The 16765-nt window shown below is 42.3% G+C and overlaps 1 protein-coding gene across 1 annotated transcript in view; it reads left to right on the top strand.

Annotated features, from left to right (window-relative positions):
• Positions 1–8918: 8918 nt before the first annotated feature.
• LOC140459047 (ras-related GTP-binding protein D-like) overlaps positions 8919–16765 on the top strand; it is a 33633-nt gene continuing 25786 nt past the window's right edge. The window contains exon 1 of the mRNA XM_072553747.1: positions 8919–9144. Within this exon, the coding sequence (XP_072409848.1) occupies positions 9021–9144 (124 nt within the window). The 5' untranslated portion in view covers positions 8919–9020. The remainder of the gene's footprint in view (positions 9145–16765) is intronic.

Below are 16765 nucleotides of genomic sequence, written 5' to 3'. Positions count from 1 at the left end.
GTACTCAATACTCTGACCAATAAAAGAAAGCATAAATGTATTCTTCACTATCCTATCTACCAACGACTCCACTTTCAAGGAGCTATGAATCTACAGTCCAAGATCTCTTTGTTCAGCAACACTCCATTAAGTGTATAAGTCCTGCTAAGATTTGCTTTCCCAAAATGCAGCACCTCGCATTTATCTGAATTAAACTCCATCTGCCACTTCTAGGCCCATTGGCCCATCTGGACCAGATCCTGTTGTAATCTGAGGTAACCCTCTTCGCTGTCCACTTCACCTCCAATTTTGGTGTCATCTGCAAATTTACTAACTATATCTCTTATGCTCTCATCCAAATCATTTATGTAAATGACAAAAAGTAGAGGACCCAGCACCAATCCTTGTGGCACTCCACTGGTCACAGGCTTTCAGTCTGAAAAACAACCCTCCACCACCACCCTCTGTTGTCTACCTTTGAGCCAGTTCTGTATCCAAATGGCTAGATTGTATTCCATGAGATCTAACCTTGCTAACCAGTCTCCCATGAGGAACCTTGTCCGCCCCCTTACGGAAGTCCACATAGATCACGTCTACCACTCTGCCCTCATCAATCCTCTTTGTTACTTCCTCAAAAAACTGAATCAAGTTTGTGAGACATGATTTCTCATGCACAAAGCCATGCTGACTATCCCTAATCAGTTCTTGCCTTTCCCAATACATGTACATCCTGCCCCTCAGGTTCCCTCCAACAACTTGCCCACCACCGACGTCAGGCTCACAGGTCTGTAGTTCCCTGGCTTGTCCATACCACCTTTCTTAAACAGTGGCACCATGTGAGCCAAACTCCAGTCTTCCGGCACTTCACCTGTGACTATCGATGATACAAATATCTCAGCAAGTGGCCCAGAAATCACTTCCCTAGCTTCCCACAAAGTTCTAGGGTACGCCTGATCAGGTCCTGAGGATTTATCTAATTTTATGTATTTCAAGACATCCAGCACTTCCTCCTCTGCAATATGGACATTTTTCAAGATGACACCATTTATTTCCCTGCATTCAGTATCTTCCATGTCCTTTTCCACAGTAAATACTGGTACAAAATACTCGCTTAATATCTCTCCCATCTCCTGTGGTTCTACACAAAGGCCACCCAGCTGATCTTTGAGGGGCCCTATTCTCTCCCTAGTTACCCTTTTGTCCTTAATGTATTTGTAAAAACCTTTTGGATTCTCCTTAACTCTATTTGCCAAAGGTATCTTATGTCCCCTTTTTGCCCTCCTGATTTCCCTCTTCAGTATACTCCTACTTCCTTTATACTGTTCTAAGGATTCACTTGATATATCCTGTCTATACTGATTTAAAAGACATTGGATGGGTATATGAATAGGAAGGGTTTGGAGGGATATGGGCCGGGTGCTGGCAGGTGGAACTAGATTGGATTGGAATATCTGGTTGGCATGGACGAGTTGGACTGAAGGGTCTGTTTTCGTGCTGTACATCTCTATGAATCTATGATCATGGCTGATCTTATCCTGATCTCAACGTCACTTTCCTGCCTGCTCCCCATAGTCCTTTATCATGCTTTTCATCAGAAATATATACATTTTTTTCTTGAATCTCCTAACTGGTGCTACCTCCACTGCACTCTGGGGCAGTGAGTTCCATAGATTCACAATCCACTGAGAGAAGTAGTTTCATGAGATCTCAGTTTTGAACCTACCCCCTCTCACTCTACAGGTCATTCTGCTATCATGCATGTTTTGTTAATACGAATTCGCTTTAACACGATTGATGAATTGGGGACACTGTTTCTATAGCACAAACTTTTAATGCATGTATTTGCTATAACACAAAGCTGGCCCTAGTACTTTAAATGGTGCTGCCATTATGCCATTTTGTTTTTAACACTGGGTTGCATGAGAATGGAACTATCATATTATCGCAGAACCAACTGTATATCTATGATCTCTTGTTTGAGACTGTCCCACAAGGGACAGCATCTGTTCAGTGCCCACCCTATCAATCCCCTTTAACACTGTCCATTCCTCAATCAGATAACCCCCTCATTCTTCTGATTCATCATTCATCAGATAACCCCCTTATACTCCAATGAGTATAAGCCTAAGCTATTCAACCACTCCTCGAACCACTGCTCTTTCATCCCTGGAATCAATCTGGTGAACTTCCTCTGAATTGCCTCCAGTGCCCCACATTCTTCCTCAAGTAGAACCAAAGCTGGATACAATACTACAGATGTGGACTCACTAACTTATATAATTCTAAAATCACTTTTTTACTTTTATAATCCAGTCCTTTTGCAATAAAAGCCAGGATTCCATTAGCCTTTTTCATTATATGCTGCATCTACATACCAAGTTTCTGTGATTCTTGCACAATGACACCCAGATCCCTCTGCAATGACACCCAGATCACTCCATTTAAATAATTTGCTCCAGTAGGCTTTCTGAAGGATTCTTGTGTTGTGTCATACCTCTGATGTGAGTAGTGGGTAGATGTGAGTAGTGTAGTGGTTCAAGCCCTGCCCAATAAAAATATGTAATTGCATGTGTGAATAGGTTGATTAGGAAAATATCTAACTCGACTGGTGTGCCCAGTTGAAATAGCTCAGTTGGGAGAATGTTCAACTGAAGATCTTCTGTTGCCTGTAAATGGCAGGGCTCAGACCTGCTGTCATGTACCAGTTGGAGGATGTGCAGGTATGTGAATGAATCCCATCGGTGTGTAGCCCTGCTCATATGGAATTTCACATTGGCCCCAGAGTCCTGAACCTCCGTTAGGAGACTATACCCCATAAGCTGAACCATATCTTGAATATGTGTCGTGTATATTTGTGATCCACAAAGAGGCATTTTTTTGTATAGACCCCTGCTGCGTATCATCCACCTTGATTCTTATGTCCGCCATCAACACACTGTCACATATTTATTTACTGCCAGACAGCAAGGATCTACAGTGATTAGATTAGAGTAAATTCCCTACAGTATGGAAACAGGCCCTTCAGCCCACACTGACCCTCCGAAGAGTAACCCACCCAGACCATTCCCCTCCCCTGTATTTACACCTGACTAATGTACCTAACACTATGGGCGATTTAGATGGCCAATTCACCTGACCTGCACATCATTGGACTGTGGGAGGAAACCAGAGCGCCCAGAGGAAACCCACACAGACACAGGGAGAATGAGCAAACTCCAGACAGATAGTCGCCTGAGGCTGGAATCGAACCCGGGTCCTTGGCACTTTGAAGCTGCAGTGTTAACCACTGAGCCACCGTGCCTCTCTACACAGGAATCCTCCCTTTTTCACTTCAGGACCTGAGATGGAGGTGTTGCACACAGTAGTTCCAAATAACCAAAGATGGTGGTGGTTCATGGACCCCGAGCCTAACTGTTTATTTGGCAGCACTGTGGAGTCCATGGACTATGTATATGTTGGTTGTGGGTGTTTGCAACCCCTTTTTAATTATTTGAAAAACTTTTTGTTGTGTTTTTGGTTGCATTTCAACCTCTTGCTCCCGATCTTTGGGCACCCGTGCGGAGGGGTGTGGGAGATCGGAGGATCTCCTCGTTTGTTTGCTCCTAGGCCTGGCCAGATTGGCTATAAACAGGTTCAGGCAGTGGGACTGTGGAAGGGGCTATCTCTACCCACTGTCTGCCCCCTTCCATGGTTTTTTTTTCATTCCTGGGTGCCCTTGGAGAAGGTGTATGTAGTGTCAATCAATGCTCTCGACGTCTTTTGAAAGAGGTGGACACCATGGGAGATTCAGTTCTTTATTTTCCCCTCCAATTTCATTTTGAATTAGCCCCTTCCTTCTCTCCATTACTTCCATTACACTTTTGATGGTTTGCTACGTTCCAATGGAAATGGACACCCTTGCCAGTCTGACTGAGCTTGGGGAACACCTCTTGAGCGAAGCAATTGCATAGACTCACTCAGGATATATCCCGAACAGAGGGACTCTAGGTCAGTGGACAGTAAAGCCCCAAAACAAAGTCAAACCCCAACCAAACGGTTAAAACTTTCTTCAGGATCAAGGCCAGCAACCCGTTGCAGTTGCTGCTGAAATGCAAATTTGAGACAGCAAGAGTATCGCACTAGACCTCAATTGAATAAGAGAATTCATAGGCCGGAAGAGTGCACACCCTGCAAAGTCCATGCACATCTCGTTTGGAACAGTTAAATTGCTTAGCAACATCAAAATCAGAACCAAAGAAAATAAACGCCAGATTAAATGGTCAACTAGTTCTAATGGAGGCCATTTCAGTGATTGCAGAACCAGCCTGTGATAATATTCGTTTTGAACTCCAACCCTTAAGTTTGTGCAAGACCTCAGCTAGACTGAGAACCTATACCGGAGAACCATTACAGATTAAGAGTACAATTTTGGTTCTGGTTTCTTATGAGAAGCTGCTGGTTCAGTTGCTGCTGATTGTAGTAAAAGGCTTGGGTCCAAGCTTGATAGAGTGAAATTGTTGAGAATGATTCACCTAGATTAGCTCAATATTTTTCAATTAGAAAATGGTTTCCTGACTGAAGCCCAAAGTAAATACCTGAAAGTTTTTCAGGAAGTCTGGGGACTATCAAAGGAGACAAGGCCACTTTGCATGTTGACCAAGAAGCAATTCCATGATTCTGCAAAGCCTGCCTAGTGTAGAGACAGAAATCAGAAGGCTGGAAAGTGAAGGAATCATCAAATCAGCTCAGTTTTCAGAATGGAAAGCACCAGTTATACCGATTGTTAAGCTCAATGGGTTGATTCACCTGCATGAGGAATTTAAACATACAGTAAATTGCTTTTCACAGCTGGATAAATACCCAACCCCCTGCATAGAGGATTTAGACACAAGGATTGGTGTATGTGTGTGTCTGTCCTTTACGAAGCTATACATGAGCCATACATAATTGTAATTGCTGTTAGATGAGGATTTACTTCAATACCCATATGGATTTGTACCAATATACGAGACTGTCATTTGGGGTATTGTCAGGTTGTGCAATTTTTCAGCAGACAATGGAAAACATTTACAAGGTCTACCACAGGTTGCCATTTATCTACTTGATGTACTAATAACAGGGAGGACCAATAAGGAGCACTTAAAGAACTTAGCATAGTCCTTACACATTTCTCCCTGGCGGGCATATGCCATGGAAGGGAAAAATGTGTGTTCCAGGCAACCCAAGTGACCTACTTGGTCTACAGAGTTAACAAAACTGGGTTACATCTGTTGGAAATAAGGTGAGGGCAAACAAAAGTGCCCTGGCTACCATATCTGCACCGGAGCTTACGCCTTTCCTTGGACTGGTGAACTATTATGTAAAGTTCATACATAACCTGGTCTCATTCCTGGTAAATTTGCATCAACTCTTAAAAAATGGTCAACTTTGGAAATGATCATGGAGCCAAGTCATAGCTTTCAGAGAAATGAAGAAACAGATATCATCCTCTCAAGTGATCCCCAACACGATCTGGTGTTAACATGCAATGCCTTCCCATATGGCATTGGGGTGGTCCTACCTCATTAATAGCCCAATGCAGAGGAATGCCCAATTGTGTATGCATCCAGTACTTTGGCTAATGCAGAGCAAAAATATGCCCAGCTACGGAAGGAAAGTTTGACAGTCATATTTGGAGTCAGGAATTCCACCAACATCTTTATTGGATGTAAATTTGCAATAATAACAGACCACAAACCCCTGATAGGTCTACTTAAAGAGGACAAGGCAGTGCTGCCAACAGCTCAGGCTGAATTCAACAGGAGGTTTGAATACTAAGTGCATATAATTACAAGTTGGAATACCATCCAGAGGCCAAGCAGCAAATGCAGATAAATTCAGCCACCTCCTGCCATCAGATAAGCCAGCCACTGGAGGAGTCTGCAATGGTTTTAAGTTTTCTGGACACACTTCCAGTCACAACTGACAACATCAGATTTTGGATGCAGAAAGATCCGGTCCTAGAAAAATTGAAACAGCTGGTGGTGAGGGGGGGAAACCAAACGGCCATCATAACCAGAATTAAAATGTTTTTGGACCCAGAGAGACCAGATCACAGTAGAGGACGGAGAGGTGATTGTCCTGAGCAAAGGTTGTTGCCAGATGCTGGCTGATCTCGACCAACACAATCCAGGAGTTTCCAAAACAAAAGATATTGGTGGGAAATTATGTCTGGTGGCCAGGATTGGTTGCAGACATTGCTGTGTTGGTGGGGCAGTGACTCAAGGACAAAAATTAGCATTAGCAGTTCTCTCACATTCGTGGGAATGGGCGGGTAAACCCTGGACACGGTTACACGTTGACTATGCAGATCTTTTCAGTGGGCTCAATGTTCTTAGTCAAATGGATACCCACTCAAAATGGCTGGATGTGTTCATGCGTCAATCGTGGAGGTGACAATAGAAAAACTGTGTGCATCTTGGAAGTATTGATCACAGACAATGGGCCATTGTTTATCAGCAAGGAATTTGAGTAATTCCTAAATTCAAATGATGTTCAATACCTAAGGACAGCTCCATACCATCCAACATCTAATGGTCTGGCAGAAAGAGTAGTCCAAAGTTTAAAGGCAGGCTTAAAGAAACAGCTAAGCTTCATTAGATACCAAACTGTTAATACGAGAAGAAGCTGCACCAGGTTAAATCTGATCTCCCCAGACCTGGGGGAGAGGGAGGGTGAAATGACAATGCTGGATGCAAGACTTTGCTAAGCAAGAGAGAGAGTTTGCTTCAGTTTGGTGCAGGAACCACAGTTGACCAAACAATCCTCCTCCAAAACTGCCTTATAGTGCCTTCTCTTTCATCCACACCGATACCTCCAGTGAATCCCAAGAATTCATCCTTGGAGTGCTCATCATGAGTAAGAGGCATAATCAACTCGAGTTCAGGTCTAGTGACACATACAGATTAGGTGGGTATGACAAGCACATTGACCATATGAAAGCTGCAAACCTGCAAACAATGCGGGAGCAACATGTGCCCAGCTCCTTGATTACATTTCTGACTGTTCCGGAACCCTTGAGTTTTCCCTCTCTGTCTCGTATTGCAGATAGCTTGGAATCTGAGATGGACAGACTGGATGTCAATGCCTTTGCTACCTGAAGAGGATAATGAATTTCTTCCAAGATGCTCTGGGCACAAGAGAATAGCTATTGTGTGATACATGCCACCCATATCAGAAATAGAGTTGGAGGAACCTGACCCAACGCTAAAATGCCCCAGAAGGAGCTACAAAACAAACAGCCCATATCCTTCGACTCAGAGGGGAAGGGAAGTAATGATTTTAACAAGGTCAGCCAGGTGGACCTCATAGAATATGAGTTCCCTGAGTGGAGCTGTTAATGTGGTCCAATCAAGGAGCTCTGGCTGACAGAAATAAACATTGGTGTCAGAAGTTCTGTTCACTCTGAGAGCTGACTGTGAGGAAGCTTGATCAGTGTCAAGGACTTTTTATGTGTGAATAAAGGGTGACTTGGTGATGGGACATCGGCCTATGTGGAATTATTTCAGGGGCAAAGTTGAGCGATGTTACAGAGATAGAAATGGCAGACTTAGTATTGGTACGACTCAGAGGTGACATCAAATGTAATGTTTGAGAACAGATTTATTTAATCTCAACCTGTTGCCTGGAAAAGTGTGGAGTTGGTATTAAGAGAACTAAAATTTGGACCAGGTGCAACAATGAACAAGTGGAAAGAGCTGGGTATGATCAGCATAAATATAAAAATGGTGTCTGTGTCCCTGGACAACGTTGCCAAGGAACAGCAAGTGGATGAGCATTCCAAGGATGAATTCTTGGGATTCACTGGAGGTATCGGTGTGGATGAAAGAGAAGCCACTATAAGGCAGTTTTGGAGGAGGATTGTTTGGTCAATTGTATCAAAGGATGCAGACAGGTCAAGAGGACGAGAAGGCAAAGTTCATCCATGTCATAGTCATACAGAATGTTATCTGTCATGATTTGGAGGTTCCGGTGTTGGATTGGAGTGTACAAAGTTAAAAATCACACAACACCAGGTTAGATTAGATTACTTACAGTGTGGAAACAGGCCCTTTGGCCCAACAAGTCCACACTGACCTGCTGATGCGCAACCCACCCATTCCCTTACATTTACCCTTTTATCCAACACTACGGGCAATTTAGCACGGCCAATTCACCTGACCTGCACATCTTTGGACTGTGGGAAGAAACCAGAGCACTTGGAGGAAACCCACGCAGACACGGGGAGAATGTGCAAACTCCACACAGTCAGTCAGTCGCCTGAATCGGGAATTGAACGCAGGTCTCTGGCGCTGTAAGGCAGCAGTGCTAAATACTGTGCCACCGTGCCGCCCATTAGAGTCATAAGATCTTAAACTCCACAACCACCTGATGAAGGAGCAGCGCTCCAAAAGCTAGTGCTTCCAGATAAACCTGTTGGACTATAACCTGGTGTTGTGTAAAGCGGGAGGAAATCAGAGTGTGTAGAGTTTTAGGAGCGGATTTGGAAGGCAAGAACACAGAACTTCGCAGCCGGTTGAGAGGGTTTTATTTTAAGAGAAGTCTGATCATCGGGGATTGAAAAGAGAATGGTACAACACTTAAACAGAGAAACACAACCGTTCCGTATTAACATGATGACAATAAAATTCATTTTTAAGGAAATAATTTCAGTTTAGCCCAGAAAATAAAACAAACAGGTCGCAGAAACAGACATGACAGAACATATTGTATACATTTAGCGATACTACGTATAAACGTTTGTCAGATTTTTATTAAAATATTTTCTCCAGCTGTGGCAAAGTTGGCTTTAAAATCCAACTGTTTGCAAATGATTAACGTCAGTGAAGTGGCAATGATGTGTGGAAGACCCACTGTATTTCTTTGTTAGAAAGACACTCTCTATTTCAAGGTTCTGACACCGGATGTTTTCTGAAGAGGAGTTGAAAGTTCGTCATGGTTTCTCAGTATCAGGTGACGGTAAAGCTCAGTACAGTAATGTTGTTTGCTGACCAAGGCTTGGCGGGGAATTAAGTCGCCATAGAATGGACAAGCTGGCGGTGGAGGAATGCGAGTGCGACTCAATCGGTCTAGAGTTCGCTTATGGAGGGGAAACTGAATGTGACATGGTGGATAGTGACCCCGACAACCTGGCAGCACCCGACGAGGGTATGTACCAGCTGATCACCTCTGAGAATCAACTCGTGTCTCTACTACTGTTACATTCAACTATAGTACTGCCCATCAAGATCGTGCAGTCGGGGCCAGTAAATCATTTAATATCGAGCATGTACGATATTTCAGTTAGTTTACTCCGCTTTGCATTGAGGACTTAGGCAATGTTTATGTGCCAACTTTCGGGGTCCTTATTCCCAAAGTGACCACTCACCTTCAAGAAGTACTGTACCACTTTTCAATCGTGACAGTGGAGATTAAGCCAAACCTTAACTAATGTCGTGAGATGCTTCCCAGTAGGAGCGTAACCAAGAACAGGAATTTACCTAAATTTTCATATCCCTGTTGTGAAACTTGAAGGCGGTGCTGTTGTTGGGGGTTATTTTATTCATGGAATGTCAGCATCGCTGGCAAGAGTCAGCATTTAGTGCCCGTCTCGACTTGACCTTGGGAAGATGATGGTGGTAGGAGAAAGTGAGGACTGCAGATGCTGGAGATCAGAGTTGAAAATGTGTTGCTGGAAAAGCGCAGCAGGTCAGGCAGCATCCAAGGAGCAGGAGAATCGACGTTTCGGGCATAAGCCCTTCTTCAGGAATGGCTCAAGATGATGGTGGTAAGCTGCCATCTCAAACTGCAGTAGCAATCAAAATAGATTAGACTCCATATAGTATGGAAACAGGCCCTTTGGCCCAACAAGAACACACCAACCCTCCGAAGAGCAACCTACCCAGACCCATTCCCCTATATTTACCCCCCCCCCCGACTAACACATCTAACACTATCAGCAATTTAGCATGGCCAATTCACCTGGCCTTCACATCTTTGGATTGTGGGAGGAAACCGGAGCACCCAGAGGGAACCCACGCAGACATGGGGAGAATGTGCAAACTCCACACAGTCACCCAAGATGGGACTCAAACTGAGGTCCCTGGCGGTGCTAACCACTGAGCCACTGTGCCAACCTGAAGTGCAGGTCCCCTCTCTATTTTCTGTGGTTTGGAGTTATACACATCAGTGATGCCCAACGTCAGCTCTGGACCAAATGCTGGACTTAGCTGGGATGTCAATGAACAGCTATTATGTTATTTGCCTAAATATAATATCAATACTTGGGTATTTGCCTCTGATAAGTGACTTGAACCACTGCGGGATGACAATAACCTTTTTCCTGTGAATTTAACAGATTAGCCCAACTCACAAAATCGAAGAGATTCTGGTCATATACTCCATTGAATATATGCAACTTCACCAACACGTCCACCCCTTCATAGGAACTTAACAATGTCAGAGGACTTTTAGGCTTGTGAGAGGAAAATCAAAAATCAGGTGTGATTTCTGTTACTTCATGACCTTAACTGCAAATGTATAACTTAATGTCAAATAAATGCAATAGTAACTTGCATTTATCTAGCACCTGTCACATACTACAAAGATCTAAGGAGCTTTCTTGGAATGTCATCAAACAGCATCTGGCTGTATAACATGAAAAGATAAAATCTACGCATTGCCTAACCTATTAAGAAACATGTTGGGGTCTGGTACAGACCTTAGGGAGGAAATTCCATAGCTCAGAGCCAAGGCAACTGAAGGCACAGTTGCCAAAAGTGAAGAAAATTGAAGACTTGCGAGAGGCCAGATTTAGAGCAACTCAGAAATCTTGGAGAATTATCGGGCTGGAAGACTTCCTTAAAAATGATGGGAGGAAAGCATTGTGGGATTTGAAATCAAGGATGAGAATTTTAAAATTGAGGTGCCTGCAGAACTATTAACGCATGTAAGTCAGCAAGCACTGGGTGAATTGAACTTGCTGCGAATTAGGATATGGGCAGCAGAGTTTTGAATTAGCTCAACTTTGTCGAGGGGGCAAAGTGAGAGGCAGCTATGAAAGTATGACAGTCGTTAGGAGAAAGTGAGGACTGCACATGCTGAATGAAGATCCTGAAGAAGGGTTTATGCCCGAAACGTCGACTCTCCTGCTCCTCGGATGCTGCTTGACCTGCTGTGATTTTCCAGCACCACACTTTTTGGCTCTGTCATAGTTGTTAACCTGGTTAAGCCTTTAGTCAAATAATCTGCTCATATTCTCATGTTGTTCTATAAGAAGAATAAGTACCTGAGTGAAGTGTCTTTAAGAGAGTGAGACAGAAAAATATAAGCTAAAATCGAGAAATGGAGTTAACGAAAGAAGGAACAAACATTATAAATAAGGGGCCACCCATTTAGGACAGAGATTAGAAGAATCTTTTTCTCTCAGAGGGTCCCATGTCTTTCAAACTCTTTTCCCCCAGAGAACAATGAAAGCAGGGCCATTGAATATTTTTAAGCCGAATTAAATTCTTGGTTAATGAGGGAGTCCAAGGTTATTGGGTGCAGGTCAGAATGTAGTGTTGTGGTGGCAGTCAGATCAGTCATATTCTTGAATGGCAGAGCAAGTGCAAAGGGGCAATTGAAGAACAGTCACTGGATTCAAATGTTACCTCTATTTTAGCTCCACAGATGTCACCAGACCTCCTGAGTTTGTCCCAACAATTTCCTTTTTTGGTTAAGATCTCTGATAGGTTGGATAGTAGGAGAGCTTAAATGACAAAAGACTTCATGGTGCAAATCCAAAGAGAGTGGTAGTGAGACAGTTTAGAAGAAAAGATGTTTCGAAAAGGGGAGGATCCAGAAAACCTGTCACCTAAATTCAAAATGCACAAAATAATAGAGAAATCAAAGACAAAGAGCAAACCAACTAAGAGCAAAACACAGAACAAAATGGAAATAGATGTTATCATCTAGAATTGTTAAGCTCAATGTTGACTCCAGAAGGATGTTAAATGTCCAGTTTGAAGTGCTATTACTCTGAGCTCAGATTGAGCTTCATTAGAATTCTGTTTCAGGTTAAGTACAGAAATATCAGAGTGGGAACAAACTGGATAATCAAAATGATGGGCTACCAAAAGCTTAGGGTCATACTTGTGGATTGAACAAATGTTTTCCACAAAGCATTCACAAAGGCTGTATTTTAATGTGAAGAAGATCACATCATTACCAACACATACAGTATATCAAACTGACAATACAAGTGAATGAATGGAAAGGAATATTTGAGGTCTTGGACAATGAAGGCAGAAATGGCAATCAGTCACACATTGCACCTCTTTGCGTGGAAGGAGAAATAATGTTCGGGCCACTGAATAATTGTGGAAGTAGTTCATCCTTTAGAATTCTGGGGTGGGAGAAAGAAAAATGAATTGAATGAAAGAAAAATGAATTGAATTGAATTTATTGTCACGTGTACCGAGGCACAGTGAAAAGCTTTGTCTTGTGAGCAATGCAGGCAGATCACATAGTTAAATAGCATAATAAGTAAATAATGGGTAAACAGCGGCAAAACAAAAACACAGGTATAGGTGAACGCTAAGAGTTTGTGAATCCATTCAGTATTCTAACAACAGCAGGGTAGAAACTGTTTTGAAACTGGCTGGTGCGTATGTTCAGGCTTCTGTACCTTCTTCCCCCATGGTAGACGTTGTAGAAAAACATTGCCAGGGTGGGATGGAACTTTGAGAATGCTGGTGGCCTTTCCTTGACAGTGGGCCTGGTAGATGGATTCTATAGATGGGAGGTTGGCCTTTGTGATTGTCCGTGGCAAGTTCACCACTCTTTGTAACTATCTCCGATCTTGAATGGTACAGTTGCCATACCAGGTAGTGATACATTCAGACAGAATGCTCTCGATGGCGCACCTATAAAATTTGGCAAAAGTATTCGCTGTCATGCCAAATTTTCTCAGCTGCCTGAGAAAGAAGAGACATTGTTGGACCTTTGTAACCAGTGCGTCCACATGAAGAGTCCCAGGAGCTTGACTCTCCCCACTTGTTCCACCTCTGTGCAGTTAATGTGTAGGGGGGCGTGAGTAACATTCTGCCGAAAGTCAATAATGAGTTCCTTGGTTTTACTGGCATTGTGAGCTAGGTTATTCTCAGTGCACTATTTTTCCAGGTCTTCCACCTCCTGTCTGTAGTCTGTTTCATTACATTTTGTAATGGCCTCGTACTGGAAATGGCATAGGATGATGTCTTGAAGAGGAAGGCTAGAGGACCGGAAAGTTAAGACAGTGAGAATGCTGTCATGGTTCTGGTGTAGGGGAAGGAAAAGAGCAGAAGTGTTTGAAATAGAATAGATACATACAAGTCAATCACAAGATTACGATGAATCATCATTTGATGAAAATGACAAACAATTTGAATGTGTTGACATTGGAAGGTTGTATTGTCTGAACAAGTACAATGGAGATGGAGAAACTGGTAGAATGATACAGAGTCCTGATAGGAAGTGAAGCAAAATGAAGTGTAATTAAGGTAACTGTGAGAGACAGTGGGCTTATGGTGAATATTAATTATGTAATTAAGATTTTTCATGTATTCTTATTTAGAAAATTAGGTTATAAGGTCAAGTTCATTGGGTTTTGGTTTTCAGTTATGTGAAGGGGATTTATTTTCTTTCAGGGGTTAGAAACTCATTGCTGCTGACAAGATTTTCTTGATGATGGACATCGAAATTCCTTACCCTGTGTACATTATGTTCCCTTGCCACCTTCAGTGCTTTCTCCAAGTGTTGTTCAACATGGAGGAACACAGATTCATCAGCCAAGGGGGGAACAGGAGGTGACCAACAGGAGGTTCTCTTATTCAAACTTGAGCTGAAGCCATGGGACTTCACGGTGTCTCAAGTCAATTTTGAGGATTCCCAGGGCAACTCCATCTGGACTATATAACACTGTGCCGCCACCTCTGTAGGGACTGTTTTGCCTTGGGAAATGACGTATCCCAAGATGGTGATGTTTTTGGGATATTGTCTGTAAGGTATGATTCAGTGAGTGTAATTATGCCAGCCTGTTGCTTGACTTGACTGTGAGATAGTTCTCCCAATTTTGGTACTAGCTCCAGATGTTAAGAAGGAGGACTTTAAAGGGTTGAGAAGGCTGTATTTGCTGTTAACACTTCCAGTGCCTAGGTTGATGCCAGGTGGTCCATTAAGTTTCATTCTTTTAATTTGAGACTTTCCAGCGATTGATGTAACTGATTGGCTTGCTAGGCCATTTTGGAGGGCATTTGAGAGTCAACCACATTGATGTGAATCTGGATGTGGGCCTGTCCAGTTAAGAATGACACATTATCTTCCCTGAATGACATTTGTGAAGCAGATGGGGTTTTCTGACAATCAACAGTGATTTCATGGACATCATTAGACTCTTTATTTCAAATATTATAGAATTCAATATATCTTTCATGGCAGTATTCAAACCCAACTCCCCAGAACATTCCAGATTTCTGGATCAATAGTCTAGTGATAACATCACTGGGCCAACGTTTCTTCTGGAACATTGTCAGGAATCACTTTAATGTTTCCTCCGAAAACTTAGTTTCACTTCTCAGTTTAAATGGATCTTCAAGAAAATACAGGCTTGTTGCAAAGTGTAAGATGCATCACAAGGAGATTAAATTGAAAGGAAATTTAATTGAGGTGTTCAAATTCATGAGAGATTTTGTCTGACTGGCTTGAGAGAAACTGTTCCTATTGGTGAAAGGATCACAAACCAGAAAAATTGATGTATGAATTGAATGCTGAGAGAATCAATGACATGAAGAAAAGCTTTATTCACAGCCTATCTTTAGGATCTGGAAAGCACTACCTTAATATATTATGGAGGCAAGTAATTGGGTAATTATCTGAACAGAGAGATTTTCCAGCCTAAAGGGAAAGGAAAGGGGTGTGGAATCTGGCTGAATACCCTTGCAGATAGACAACAGGGATGTGACAGACCAAATGGCACATTTCAGTATAGTAGCTATTCTATGTTTCTATGATAAAGACTCTCTGCTCCTACTGCTACCAACGTTGCATTACCAACGTTGTTCATATCTTAACAGATTCTTCTTCCAAACCTTCCATTTCTAAAGATTTCCATGGTCCAAAAAGAAGTAAAACCTTTAATATAAGCCAATACAGGTATTTGTGCGATTATGCGTGTTTGATCGATCACCGCAAATTGGCTATGACACGATTGATGAATAGTGCATAGTTTGGGTAACACGAATTTTCTACTGTACAGGTATAGCAATCATCGATCATGTGCTTTTCTATAGCGCAAGGTCGCATAAAAACACAACTATCACATTATACCAGAATTACCTGTAATCAGTATGTCATAGATTATGGTAAGTGAGCTCTTGGTCAACTGGGCTTGCTTCCAACAAGTTAGATTGCAACCTTGGAAAATATTTACTCTGTCTTTCAGTCTTTGCAGTGTGGCAGTTGTATTTTGTCATCAACCTGTTCAGAGATGTGATCACACACATCTGGAATGGATATGACTTGAATCTGGGCCTCCTGACTCAGAGATAGGGACACTACCACTGCACAAGAACCCCAGCATGTCTCAGTTGTATACTAATTGCGTTTAATTATATACAGTTAACATGCATTAACTGGTTGATTCACTCGTGCTGCTATAAATAACCCTAATTAAATCCATGATGTTATATTCAGAGATTCAAGCTCATAATGCATAACTCCGTAAATTCTTATAAATGTGAGTAAAGATTGGCTCTAACTCTATTTCTCAACAATGGATTTTCTGGTTTATAACACACAGAAATATGAATATTGCAAACAAAATAATTTACAATATTTTAATCAGGAAGACCTTTCAGGCTATGGGTCTGCATTCTTATTTAAGTGTTGGACTCCCTGCCCATTGGTTAAAAAGTGACATGAAATTCAGATCTACTTTGAGTGCTCATCTTATTGGCATACAAATGCTTTTAAACAATGACTTCAGAAAAAGTCTTTGGATTAAAGACCAAGATTTGTAATTGTTTGCTTAAATTGGCTATTAGGTCTTGGCAGGATTTCCACACTCCAGGGCAGGAAGTCTCACCACAGAGGACTTTTGGCCCATCTGGGCCTGGCAGCTTTCCAGAACTTGGGGATAGAGGTGTGTAGAACTGGACCAACATTTGAATAAGTGTACTAAGGTCTCACTTGATGTTGACAGACCCCCTGAGGGGAGCAAAATAACTGGGGAACTAAGGCCTTATAGAGGGAGGAGAGAACGATGGGGTCTAATGCTTTTCACAGTCTGTTAAGGAGGGACCTTACCTAACCATCACTGCAAGCAGAAAAACATGCTGGGCTGAGTGCTTGATGTGGGCTTATTCTACTGTATGACTAAATCCTGGCAGTAAGAGATGCTTGTGGTGATTAATTGCCCACATGTGAGCCTCCTTTGAGTCACTGACATGTGGGACGATCATAACCATCTCTGCCACTGATATAATTGTAATTGGGGCAGAGACCGGTGAATGGTGGCAGGCAAACCATTTACTGGATTTAATTAATCCCCAAACTTCTTCAACCCCATCATAAACTTATTTTGAAATTCACAATTGAAGAAGATTATTGTGAAACACAGTTTATTTTAGTAATAAATAACAATTTCAGGAAAAGTGCCTGGGTTGGATGGAATATTGTTCCCACAATATCAGTGGAGACGTTATACCTGGTAACTACACTGAAGTAATGAGCAGAGAGGTAAAATTTATTTGATCTGAATTTGATTTTATTT

The sequence above is a fragment of the Chiloscyllium punctatum genome, chromosome 3, assembly GCF_047496795.1.
Source record: "Chiloscyllium punctatum isolate Juve2018m chromosome 3, sChiPun1.3, whole genome shotgun sequence".
In the NCBI taxonomy this organism is placed as follows: Eukaryota; Metazoa; Chordata; class Chondrichthyes; order Orectolobiformes; family Hemiscylliidae; genus Chiloscyllium; species Chiloscyllium punctatum.
Note: the sequence above shows the minus strand (reverse complement) of the source record. Positions and strands in the feature narration are given on the sequence as shown.